The following is a 13929-nucleotide window of genomic DNA, read 5'->3' on the forward strand; positions in this document are numbered from 1 at the left end:
AAGTGAATGCCACCTCATCTCGTGTCAGTATCTACAAGCATGGGCGAGAAGGCAAGCGTAGCCGCTAGCATCATATGGCTTGGGTCCAAGGAGCAATCATCCACGAGCGGCAAAAACGCATCTCGAAATAAGGAGAAAGTACAGACAAGCCATATGCCTAGAAATGTTGAAGGCGCTTGTCACAGATGTGGTGCAAAGGGACATTGGGCGCGTACATACCGTACGTCGAAGCATTTGGCGAATCTTTATCAAACTTCACTTAAGAATAGGAAAGTGGAGACAAATTACATTGATCATGTTATACCAGATTCGCCAGCCACAGATGGCTCATCGGAAATATTGCTTCAGTTAGACATGACGCATCTAGATGTTTCCGATTTTGTTATTGAAAGAGGGAATAAAGTTTATGGGTCTGAATTAGACTAAATTCCTTTATGTACCGTTTGTATTATCTGAAGTACTGTTTTTAATTTTCATTTCAATCTAATAAAAGTGGCAGTGTTTTTTTTTTTTTTTTTTTTTACATTGAATAATTGTTTATTGATTCAGCTTATTTTATTTATTTGAAGGTATGGATATAAATTATGGATGCTCCCAAAAAAAAAAGCTCTAGCACAGATATTTGTCTCGCAGACAGTGCGACTACTCATACGATCCTTCAAGATCGAAAGTATTTCTCAAACTTGATGCTTACAAAAGCAAATGTAACAACCATATCAGGTGTTGCAGATCTGATTGAAGGCTCATGAACATCCCAAGTTATGTTATCAAATAGAATAATATTGTCCATTCAAGATGCCTTGTATTCATCTAACTCCAGAAAGAATCTGTTGAGTTTCAAAGATATACGTTTGAATGGCTACCATGTTGAAACAAAAAATGAGGAAAATATGGAATATCTTTGCATTACCTCCAGTGATACTCAGAAGCGTATACTGGAGAAGTTATGTGCGCTCTCATCAGGGTTGTACTATACAACCATACAGACAATTGAGGCACATAATGTCATGGACTAGAAGTTCATTGACTCAAATACTTTTAAGCTTTGGCATGACCGGTTGGGTCATCCTAGATCCACCATGATGCGTAGGATCATCACCAACTCTAAAGGACATCCCTCGTTGACAAAATACATTATGTTATCAAGTGATAGCTCTTACCAAGCTTGTTCATAGGGGAAGTTGGTGATTAGACCATCACGACCAAAGGTTGATGTTGAATCCCCATCATTTTTACAGAGAATTGTTGCGTAGATTCAGCTGCACCAAAATGGATTAAGCTGCATCCTCAACTTGTGATACTCGCAAGTGCACGAGCCGTTCGGTAGTATAGCGTATGTAAGTGCGAGGTCGATCCCACGAGGATTGGTGATTGAATGATCCCATTCATTTCTCCTACACAAAACAGAAATGAAAAAAAAGAAATAAATAAAACAAGAAAAAGGAAATACCTCAAGCAAATAAGTTCCCAAGTTCAATTAGATTAATGGATTGATTCTAGCTAAAGTATGATTAAGCCATGGTGTGTGGTCATAACCTTGTGTTCCTAATTCCCTAATTTGATCATTTGTTGTCTAACCTAAAATTAAGCATTAGGAACCCATTAAGCATAGAAGAACAATTTAAACAACCAAGCATGTATCTAATCCCTGTTGTCGAATGTCCATACATACTCTTCCTATTCATAGTTCAATTCGAATTAAAGCATGGTGTATACTCTTAATTCAAACCAAGATAGCTAACATGCAAGCCTAAATGGTGATCAATCATTCAAACTAGCATATTAACTTATAAGCATAATGAATAAGAACAAAAACCATAATTGAAACTTGGAAACTAATCAAACTTGAAACTAAAGAAAAGAATTTACATAACAATGAAAATTAAAGTAGAACTTGGAAAGACTTAAAGGAAAATTTAGTAAAAGGATTTTTGTTACAATCAATTGAGAACTAGAAAGGAAAACTAAGATAATTTGAGGGAGAGAAGGGAAGGGAGCTCTAGAGAAGTGTTTGAGAGCTCCCCCCCTTGGGGTGTGTTTACAAGCTTGGGAAACCTCACTATATATAGGCCTAAGGAAGCTGAAAATCTGAATTAAGTATGGCTAATACATACAACACTTGTTTTATAAAATCTGAAATGGTTGATGCACTTCACTAATGCATACAACACTTCCATTATAAAATCTGAAATGGTTGATGCACTTCACTAATAAATCCCACCAGCAGCCCTAACTCATCTTCATGTCACCATGACCAAGCTTCCAACCAGAAATAATAGCTCATCCTGAGGTCAGCATGACCAGCAACTTCAAGGGCTTACGAATTGGGCTTCCCTTAAGCAAATTAAGACTTTAAGCACTCAAACTTGAAGTTCAGAATGTCTTCTTTCCAGCCATATATCATTTGGGCCAATCCAAGGTCGGAGGAGGAAGTTAAGGCCAAAACAAATTGCTAACTCATTTTGCGCGCTGATAAAATCCATCCTGAGCATGGCTCTGTGTGTGCTAGGTAACAGACTCCATATTTATCCAATGAGGCTGAATTTTGGATATGTTATATTACACACCCATTGGAACAACTTTCATGAAGAATGTGGCCTCATCCGAGCTATGTAGGTTGCTGAAACAAAGCTTGCAATATGACCTACGAAACTGAGCTGGCAGGGGACTGTAGCCAAAATTGAGTTTGTCTTTAAGCTCTTCATCCATTCATCCAAATTAGGCCCTAACATGCATGGATTGCATCATTTACTATCCAAAGCCCTCATTATTACCTAAAGCTCAATGAACTGAAAGATAAACACAAAAAGGATTAAAAGCACAAGTTTAACTCAAAAACATAACCAAATCATAAGCTAGAAGGGTACAAAATGATATGTAAATATGCACCGATCAAGAATCCAATGGGAAATTTGTGGGCCTATTCATCCTCTCTGTGAACCATTTTGGTACTTTATGGTCTTGGTTGATGCATCTACCCGATGGTCACATGTTTGTCTTTTGTCCACTCGGAATATGACATTTACTAGGCTCTTGGCTTAGAGAATTAAATTACGAGCCCAATTCCCAGATTATCCCATAAGTCAATCAGACTCAACAATGCTGGTGAATTTACATCTCAGACTTTTGATGACTACTGCATGTCACTAGGCATTTACATTGAACATCCTGTTCTTCATGTTCATACTCAAAATGGTTTGGCAAAAGCTTTAATTAATCATCTTCAATTGATAGCTCGCACTTTGCTAATGAAGACAAAGTTGCCAATTTCTGCTTGGGGACATGCCATTTTACATGCAGCATCACTTGTGCAGTTGAGGCCAGTTGCCAACAATCAGTATTCTCCAATACAACTCGTGTTAGGTAATCAACCAAACATTTCACATTTAAGAGTTTTTGGTTGTGCGGTATATGTGCCCATTACACTACCGCAACGTACTAAGATGGGCTCTCAATGCAGATTGAGAATTTATGTTGGTTTTGATTCACCATCTATCATCAGATATTTGGAGCATCAGATATCTGGAGCCCCTGACGGGTGATTTCTTTACCGCACGGTTTGCGAATTGTTATTTTGATGAGACAATTTTCCCACTCTTAGGGGGAGAAAAATCTGTTCCTAAAGAATAATAAGGCAAACTCGTTCCTAAAGAACGACGTGAATTATCGTGGGATGCACCCACTTTGTCTCATCTCGATCCTTGTATCGCTCAATGTGAAAATGAAGTGAGAAGGATCGTTCACTTCCAAAGTATTGCAAATCAGATGCCAGAAGCATTTAATGATGCAACAAATGTGACAAAATCACATATCCCAGCTGCAAATACACCTGCAAGGATTGATGTCCATAATGGACAAAACAATGTGCCAGCAAATGATTCATCTGTTGCACGCCTGAAGCGTGGCAGACCACTAGGCCCAAAGGACTCAGTCCCTCGAAAGAGGAAGTCGATGGCCAAAATGAATCCAAATGAAATAAATGGAGAGCCCACAATTCATAATTCAAATGCCCCCGAATAGGCACAGGTACTTCCTAAAAAAGAAAATGTCCTTGGTGAGACAAGCGCCCTTGAAGTGGTAGTGGTACCTAAAAGTCAAGAAATCTTCATAAATTATACATTCACTAATAAATTGTAGAATAGAAACGAGATGATCATCGATGATATATTTGCATTCTCAGTGGCTATTGAGATCATAAAAGATGATAATATTGAGCCTTGCTCCATTGATGAATGCACACAGAGACAGGATTGGCCTAAGTGGAAAGATGCAATCCATGCAGAATTAAATTCTTTGAGAAAAAAGAGTGTTTTTGGACCTATTGTTTCAACTCTACCCAATGTGAACCCTGTAGGTTACAAGTGGGTATTTACAAGAAAGCGCAATGAGAAAAATGAGATCGCAAGGTATAAAGCGCGACTTGTTGCACAAGGTTTTTCAGAAAGGCTTGGAATTGATTATGAAGAAACATACTCTCCAGTAATGGACGCAATCACGTTCCGTTACTTAATAAGTTTGGCGGTTTCAGAAAAACTTGAAATGAGACTTATGGATGTCATTACCGCACATATGTATGGAGAATTGGATACAGATATATACATGAAAATCCTAGAAGGGCTTAAGCTGTCTGAAGCAGCCAGGAATAAACAACGAGGCATGTTCTCAATTAATTGAGAAGATCATTGTATGGGCTAAAACAATTTGGATGAATGCGGTACAATTGTCTCAGTAAGTATTTACTAAAGAAATGATACACAAATGATCCTATTTGCCCATGTGTGTTTATTAAGAAATCAGAGTCTAGATTTGCTATAATGGCAGTATATGTCGATGACATGAATCTAATTGGAACTCCTGAAGAGCTCCAAAGACTGCTGATTACCTCAAACGCGAGTTTGAGATGAAAGACCTTGGAAAGACAAAATATTGTCTTGGCTTACAGATTGAGCATAATGCTAATGGAATTTTGGTGCATCAATCAACTTATACTGAAAAAGTATTGAAGCGATTTGGCATGAATAAAGCCCATCCACTTAGCACTCAAATGGTCGTTCGGTCGCTTGATACTAAGAAAGATCCATATCGTCCAAAAAGGAATGATGAAATGGTTCTTGGCCCAGAAATACCATATCTTAGTGCAATAGGTGCTTTATTGTACTTAGCACAATTTACCAGATCAGACATAGCATTTTTAGTAAATTTGTTAGCAAGATACAGCTATGCTCCAACAAGCCGACATTGGACCAGCATCAAACATATTCTACGATATCTTCGTGGGACAACAGACATTGGCTTATTCTTTTCCAGTGAATCGACCAAATTGGATATGCTGATGCAGGATACCTCTCTCTCTCTGATCCACATCAAAGATGCTCACAAACTGGGTATGTGTTTATATGTGGAGGAACTACAATCTCATGGTGCTCAACGAAATAAATGTTGGTAGCCACATCTTCTAATCACTCAGAAATACTTGCCCTCCATGAAGCCAGTCGTGAATGTGTTTGGTTAAGGTCGGTGATCCGTCATATCTGAAGCACATGTGCCCTACCCTCATCAACGGACACTCCAACTATCCTGAATGAGGACAATGCAACTTGTATTGGTCAGATCACAGGAGGATACATCAAGGGTGACAGGACCAAGCACATATCACCAAAAGTTTTTTACATACATGAGCTTCAGAAGAGTCAAGAAATTAAAGTCAGACAAATCCGTTCAAGCGATAACCTGGCAGATCTCTTCACCAAATCCTTGCCAAAATGTACATTCCAAAAACTAGTGCATGACATCGGATTACGTCAACTTTGCAAGCAATCAAATTGGAGCATGCAAAATCATGTGGAGCATTCAAGTGTCCTCTAACACAGGACATATGCGCGTTGTACTCTTTTAACTTTGACTAGGGTTTTTCCTAGCAAGGTTTTAACAAGGCAACATGAGCGCATTTAACATTACCCTTATGTCCCAAATGAAGTTGTAATCTTTTTTCTTCGCTTAGGTTTTTCACACTGGGGTTTTTCAAGTAAGGTTTTAATGAGGCAACCAATCTAGGGACATGTGGTCTCTAAGGGGGAGTGTTGTAAAGAAAGTGGTGGAGCATAAAGAAAAGAAGTAAATAATAGTCAAAAAGCTTAATGATGATGTTGGGTAATGAAGTCCACGGAAGCCATCCAATTTGCCTATAAATAGGCTTGCTCATTCAGTTGTAGAACACACCGATCCAAAGAGAAAATAGAGAGAAAGAAAAGAGAGTGAGAAATCTGAGTGTTAGTGAGTTCTATCTGAGAGGAAATTCTGTCAGTGTAAACACCACAAGAGCAAATATAATTCTACTCCCAATATTCAGTGGTACTTTTCATACTCTAATTATTTTATTTTATAACAAAAACTTCAATTTATTTTTTGGGGTCTGAGTTGGGTGTGTATTTTATTTTACCCGTTTTTAGGTGAAACCTATTTAAGCCACTTTTTAATCTCATCCGTCCATATTCACCCAACGGCTCACATGACCATCAGCAACACAACATAGAACAGCGCGACGAAGAGTAGAGCGAGGCTGAGGACAGCGTCTTCAGACCAAAAGAAATTGACACTCGCGAGCGTCTTCTTGTACTCTGCTTCGATTTTGGCATCTCCTTTCTCTCCTCTTCCCTCCCTGTTGAACGATTTGTGGCTCCGATGTTGATTTTGAGTTGAACTAGAACTTGATACATTTGGTGCTTATTTGTGATTTCGTTATCTGGGTTTTCTCTTCTGTGCTTATTTGGGATTGTTGCATTTTCATTGCAACAATATGATTATACTTCCAGATGCTGAAAATTGAAAGGGTTTTATTTCCGTTGTGTGTTTGATTGAAATATTATAGCTTTTCTAATTTGGAAGATGCTTCAATATACAGAATTCAGGTGATTGATTTGTTTTTGTAATTGCTTTTAGGGGATGGGTATTTCTGTTTGATTCTAAGTTTTGGGATTTTTCATGTTTGGTTATCTGAATCTTAATGCAATTGGGTCTTTTGGCTTAGTTTGATTGGTGTTTTCAATGTCTTGGAGGAGATTCTATTTATTGGTTCTAATCTATGTTGCATAGATCTCCAAATCGAAAATATGCAATACGATTCACCAATACGGCAAAACTCTAAAAAGGCTAGAATACAAGTAGGGCACCGATACAGCTATTAAAATAATAAAAATTGATATTGCATCCATCATGTTATAATCATCCATTATATTTAAAACATAAAACTAAAAGCCAGTTCAAAAGATCCATTAGTGTAGTGATTTGGAGTAATTGCTCCCTTACGAAAGGTCTTGAGTTCGAGTCTTATCATTTGATAAAAGGACTTAAAAAAGATAAACCAAACAAACTAAAAACCAATTAATACATGTAACCAAATTAAATGCATTTTGATATAATCATCCATCCTGTGAATCAAATGCATTTTGATAACAAAAAACGAATCAAATATATATAACCCAATACTAACAGCAGCTAGCTACAAAGGAAAAAAAAAAGGGTTAGAGTTGAATGTGTGTAAGTCTCCATGTTTTAAAATAAAAAAAATGAGGTTTTACAACTGCTAAAAAAACGTACAGCACGGTTTGCCCCTTAAAAATTAGGTTTACTCTCTCAAGAAAGAAAAAAGAAAAAAGAAAAAAGGTTTTATTCCTTAAAACGTGCGTTCCAACATAAGTGAAATTGAAAGCCCAACAATGAGACGACGTCGTCTCAGGGAAAAACCTAAAACAAACAAAATCGCGCTCACTTCGTCTTCCTCGCGCAGCAGAGGCTCACAGACGACGACGCTTCTTCATCTTCCTCACAGACGACGCCTCAGACTTCTCGCTGCAGCGCCGTTTCGGGACCGTATATCGGAGACTTATCGGACGGTAAAACTTTCGGAAAAGTCCACGATACGAGCATACCCCTCAAGACTGCCGTATCGGTGCAACACAGGTTCTAATATTAGGCTTGTCCTTTTGTTTCTATGGTGTTCTGTTTCATCATCTATTATGCATAATTTCATAATGTGTATGCAGAATTTCGTCATCTATTAGACATGCAAAAATAAAAGATTGCATTAACACAAAATTCCAACTGATTCATTTTATGCCCTAATATTCTCATCTGTTTTAGTATGTCTGATTTTGAATGTTTTTGGATTTAATTGTGCTCTGTATTATGTCTTTCATGAAATTAATCAATTTTGATTTCAATTTTTAGGGCAAACCCAATCCTATTCAACTCAGATAATTAAAATGAAGAAACCTCGAAGCACAATCTCCACATCAAGCAAAATAAAGTTCGAAGAACCCGAATCTTTGTCATCCGAAGATGTAAGTAATCAAAAGCAAATTTTTTTATTGCTATTATAATTCTTAGTGTTGTGAAGAACAATCAATTTTTGCATTTGATTTTCATTCTTTTTTATATTTATTATAGGAGGGGGAGATAGAGCAGGAGCTTGCAGATGTGACATTTGGTGAACTGCAAAAGGCACGCTCAAACGGGTCACATTTAGTGCACCCAAAGCCCAAAGAAGAGAAGAAGGGTGGCCGGGCCAACAAGAACCGGTAATTTGAGCATACATTAGGTTGTTTCCCATTAGTTTTCGTAATGCAATTGAAGAGTTGAATATGCGTGTGTATGTTTGCTTTTGAAGGCCAATGGAGGTTAGTTGCAAGAAGCCCGTTACAAGATTTCGAGAGATCATTCAAGGTTCGAAAAAGGTGAGCCTTTGATATGAAGATGTTCTGCTTTGTGATTTTATGACTTAATTAAGACTCAACCTTATTTGCGGTACACCTTTCTGTTTTCCTATTGGGTTCCAAAGGTTTTCATGAGAAAAGATTGATAACTTAAATAGTTAACTATGACAAAAATTGACGATAAATAACTGTAGCTTGTTTCTTGTTTTGTGTTTTTAATTTATGTTTTTTCTATGACCTTTTGGAATCAAAACCTGGTGTGTTATTAAGCATGACATAGGGGGATTATGGTTTTAGTATTTGATGTGGATTTTATTCTTAGGATTCATTTCTCCTAGAGAAGTTCTTTTTGTATCAAAGTTATGTTAAAGCGAGAAAGTGGATGAGCAAAGTTGTGAGTAGTCAATCTATGATTAGAGCTAGTTATTTCCATACCTAGGCAATCATGATATGAAGACAACTAGTGGAGTATTGGAGTAAAGCTTGAACAATTCAATCAGTGTACTTTGGTTGAAATTATTTCTTGCTATGTTCAGGTGGTACGTGACCCACGTTTTGAATCTTTATGTGGAACACTGGATGTTGACGGGTAGGCTTCTCTCTCTCTCTCTCGCCCCCCAATTTGTGGTGTGTATAGATTACTTTATTTAGGCTTCTCTCTTTTTATGAAAGATGAGTTGCTACTTCTGGATTATCCGAAGTACCAAGCCAAAAATGAGTTGTAATTATTTTGGCTTCAACAAAATTTATGTTACTTAGAAATTAAAAAAGATAACCTGCATTCAACAGGTTTAGGAAGAGATATGACTTTCTATTTGCAAATGAGCTTCCTGCTGAGAGAGAGGTAAAATTTCTTAAATATGTTATATGTCTTCAGTGTCATCTCTACATGTTTATTATTTTTCTCTGATTTTTGTTTTGCTTATGACAGGAACTGCAGAAGCAAGTGAAGAAATCCAAGGACCCAGAAGTCATTGAAGAACTAAAGAAACGCATATCTTGGATTGTAAGTGCTTGCCTTCAAAAACATATATTTGATAGATTCCCGCATTTATCTGACCTTGCTATATATTCCTTTTAACTCTCTATTTTGCTTGAAAGAAAAATTAGAGAAACTGGCTCTGTCACTATTCAGTTTTCTTCATTGTTGTGTTTTTTCAGGATAAACAGCTCAAATCTGAGTCAGCCAAGCGCACTGAAGCTGCAATACTGGCTGAGCACAAGCAAAAAGAGAGAGGAGCAGCAAAGCAAGGGAAACAACCCTTTTTTCTTAAGAAATGTAATACTCTCTTGCTCTCTCTCCATCTGTGTGTGCATGTGCATGTGCATGTGTGTTTTGTTTCAAATCCCCATTGTACTTGTTTAACATTTTTAATTATTTACAGCTGAGATCCGAAAGAAACGACTTATGGAAAAGTATAAACAACTCAAGGTACAAATTTTCGTTTTGTCATATGTTCAAAATACCTTGTTGGGACTAGTACTTTGTCATCATGGCTTTGGCAACTAACGTAATTTTTTTAAATGATCAGGGATCTGGCAAGCTTGAAGCCTTCATCGAGAAAAGGCGCAGGAAGAATGCTGCAAAGGACCACAGATACATGCCATACCGTAGGCCTGACAACACTGAGCAACAAATTTAATGACTTCATTTGGTTCTGGAGAAGCAGAGTAAATTTTCTTATTAGCTGAGTGGCATTGGGAGACTACTGGGTAGTGACATGGTGAGTTTGCTTGGAAAGCTGCAAATTTCAGTAAATTTGAAGAAAAGCACCCAAAAGAATCATTTTTTTACACTATCTTTTGTTGGGATTTAGTTGTCAAATTTGGATGTGGGTGGCAGGGTGCCAAAGAGTAATTCCAATGATCTTTTTATTATTCGGAGCTTGCTATATTTGCTCACTATTTCATTCCTTCAAATGCAAATAGTAAAACAATTAAAAAAAATATATATATATATATCAAATGAACTCTCACCCCCTCTCTTCCCCACCCAGCCAACCCCAGAGCTCTGATGAAGGTAGGAGCCTTGGTGCTGCTGGGAGAACTAGTAGTAGTGGGCATACAAAGAAGTTGTGGCAGAGGCCATTGGAGACCTGCTGAAGATTCAAAGCTGAAAGAACTTGTGGCCCAACATGGTCTTCAAAATTGGATTCTAATAGCTGAGCATCTTAATCCTGCTGAAGATTCAAAGCTGAAAGAACTTGATTCAAAGCTGGAAGAACTTGTGGCCCAACATGGTCTTCAAAATTGGATTCTAATAGTTGAGCAACTTAATCCTGCTGAAGTTTCAAAGCTGAAAGAACTTGTGGCCCAACATGGTCTTCAAAATTGGAACCTAATAGTTGAGCATCTTGATGGGAGAGGGACATGTAATAGTGTAGATTACTATCATCACTCGAAACCCAACAACCCATCACCATTTCATCTGCCATACACAACACCATTCACATAGCCAAACCCAAAAACCATAACAGTTTCATCTCCTGACACCTGAAACAAATTTAAAGAATCGTTGAATAAAAATCAAATTTACAGATTGAATTTTTTAGGAAAAAATTGATATGATAATCCTTAATCTCCAGAAAATAAAAATTCATTGTCTAAGTACTATCATCATCCCATCATCCTTCACGAAAAAACTAATGCCACCCTCGACGATCGATTTCTCACCACACCCAAATGCAGATGTCCTAACCCCCACAACGTCATCTGGCATTGTCTCAAACCTTTGTTCTGCAAAACCCAAGTGGTTGGGTCGTCGCTGACCTGGAAAACTGAGCGATGTCGTCGCGAACCCAGATACCAAATATGTCATTACGTATCTGACGATCCACAGATCTCCTCCTCGAATCCTCACCATCGGAATGAGGGGGTCCAGATCTATTGGCTCCATGTTGTGTTGCCGACCCCACATAGAGATAGAGACAGACGGAGATAGAGACAGAGAGGGGAGGTGGCTAGGGCTCTGGTACTGGCTGGGGCGAGGAGAGGACTAAGGGAAAAGGAGGTGGTTGGGTGGTTCTTTGGGTGGCGACATTGTTTTTAATTAATTTTTTATAACTATTTTTAAATACAAGGAATTATTTATTATTGTTTTGCCCATATAGAGTCCACGTCATTAGAAAAAGGGGTTTCATGTTTGACACATAAGTATTTAAAAGACTTATTAACGGTTTGTATAATAGAGTGGGTAAATTGTAAGCTTTTCAGGGATTGAAGTATATACTTGTAAATGTCCTTAAAGGTGGGTAAGAACTTGAAAATGACTTTGGTGGGTCTTTTACCTTATGGGCTCGTTTGGTACACAGGATTGGCTTGGACTGGCTTTGATTAAATTTAGTACCATGTTTGTTTTATCTAATCCTAGTCTTAGATGGGATTGCTAATACCGGGCCCACCAAAAACACCTCCTTAGGAGGGGACTACTAATCCCATGTGAAAAGGGAGGATTAGCTAGTCCTAATGCTCACCAATGTATAAAATGCATATATTATATTGTAAAATTAATAACATATATTATTATTATTAAACTTACTTACACATATACTATAATGTACATATATACATGTATATACACATAAATATATCATATATGTATATATATATATCATATATGTATATATGTATATATATACATACACATATATACATATAAAATATATATAATATACATATACATATATACATGTATATTATTATTATAATATACCCATATACACATATACATATTAATATTATAATAATAGTATACGTGTATATATGTAATATATATTATATATTATATATTATAATACATATGTATATATATACATATATGTGTATATATATTATACCCATGTATGTATTATAGTATACATATACACACATATATACACATATACATTATATATATATATATATATATATATATATATATATATATATATATATTATATTGTAATATACATATATACATGTATATACATATATATATATATGTATGTATTATACCCATGTATATATTATAATATACATATATACACCTATATACACATATATTATATATGTATAATGTATGTATATATATATATATATATATATATATATATATATATATATATATATATATATAAAATATACATATATACATGGGTATAATACATACATACATACATATATATATATATATATATATATAGTATAATATGCATATATTATATTATAAAATACACATACATGTATATACACATATACATGTATATACATGTATACATGTATATACACATACATGTCACATATATTATAAAATACATATGTACACATACATAATACATGTATTTATACATATATACATATACATAGATAGTTTTGAAGAAAAAAAAAAAAAATCTAGTCCTAGTCCAAGCATACACCAAACGCAGGATAAGTGTTATCCAACTTAGACCAAGCCAAGCCAAGCCAAGACAGTCCCTAAGCATAGTTCATGCCAAGACAGTCATGTGTACCAAACGAGCCCATAATTACAAACTTAAGAGTATGGTGGCCCTTAGAAAGACATAAGTCTAGTATTAGTGCATGTGTACTGTATGTTTATATATATATATATATATATTGTATTATTGTACGGACATTCGGACATTCAGACGTTATTATTGTGCGGACGCCATGTCTTTTGTACTACTCTATTCTGCTTTCCTGCCAGTTTACAATAGCATCCGCATGATAATAAAGTGTGGACATCCGGATAAGAGAATAATTATATATCAGTGAGCTATTAAGGGATCCTCAAATAAGTTATTTGGGGGATAATCTTATAGGGCCCACTCTGCATCGTATTTTACTAATCCAAACCGTCTATTTTTTAGATAATCATTCAAAGATCATCTATACAAAAAATCACTTGAATCCAATATCAATTTGACCACAATTTAGTACTTTATTGAAGCACCTTTTGTAGGACACAATTGGATGTTGAAACGGTTTCCAATTTGCCTAATTTTTTGCAAGGATGATCTATGAATATAGATTTAAAAAATAGATTATTTGGATCATTGAAAACAAATTTGTAGGAGACCCTAAAGGGTGTCTCTCAAATAAAATTATTTGAGGGATCCCTCAATAGAAAGGGACTATATATATATATATATCCAAATAGTTTAACTGCAAAACATTTAAGTATTCATATTTTAACTGTAACACATAGTTTTCATTGAATATGAATTGGGGACGGGTGAAG

The 13929-nt window shown here is 36.0% G+C and overlaps 1 protein-coding gene across 2 annotated transcripts; it reads left to right on the plus strand.

The window, feature by feature from the left end:
- The first annotated feature begins 7715 nt into the window (after window positions 1-7715).
- Window positions 7716-11255, plus strand: LOC110769943 (uncharacterized). Of its 2 annotated transcripts, XM_088254033.1 has the most exons (11): window positions 7716-7959; window positions 8227-8339; window positions 8446-8576; window positions 8666-8732; window positions 9248-9300; window positions 9501-9555; window positions 9643-9717; window positions 9873-9990; window positions 10097-10143; window positions 10244-10435; window positions 10709-11255. In XM_088254033.1, exons 1-10 carry the CDS (start codon window positions 7716-7718, stop codon window positions 10352-10354), a joined length of 1014 nt encoding a protein of 337 aa, XP_088110159.1. In that variant the 3' UTR covers window positions 10355-10435; window positions 10709-11255. The 2 variants fall into 2 exon arrangements, with proteins under 2 accessions (XP_088110159.1, XP_021829693.2); XM_021974001.2 differs by lacking the exon at window positions 10709-11255 and having other exon boundaries at window positions 7717-7959; window positions 10244-10591.
- The last annotated feature ends 2674 nt before the right edge of the window (window positions 11256-13929 follow it).

Source organism: Prunus avium, chromosome 6 (genome assembly GCF_965620075.1).
Source record: "Prunus avium chromosome 6, drPruAviu1.hap1.1, whole genome shotgun sequence".
Taxonomy (NCBI): Eukaryota; Viridiplantae; Streptophyta; class Magnoliopsida; order Rosales; family Rosaceae; genus Prunus; species Prunus avium.

What these genes read in the sequence shown, in the direction of transcription:
- LOC110769943 (XM_088254033.1), top strand. Translation starts at nt 7,716, where the DNA reads ATGAGACGACGTCGTCTCAGGGAAAAACCTAAAACAAACAAAATCGCG. An exon ending in GCCGTATCGGTGCAACACAG is followed by an intron (nt 7,960 to 8,226) that starts GTTCTAATATTA and finishes TTCAATTTTTAG; the next exon opens with GGCAAACCCAATCCTATTCA. An exon ending in GGCCGGGCCAACAAGAACCG is followed by an intron (nt 8,577 to 8,665) that starts GTAATTTGAGCA and finishes TTGCTTTTGAAG; the next exon opens with GCCAATGGAGGTTAGTTGCA.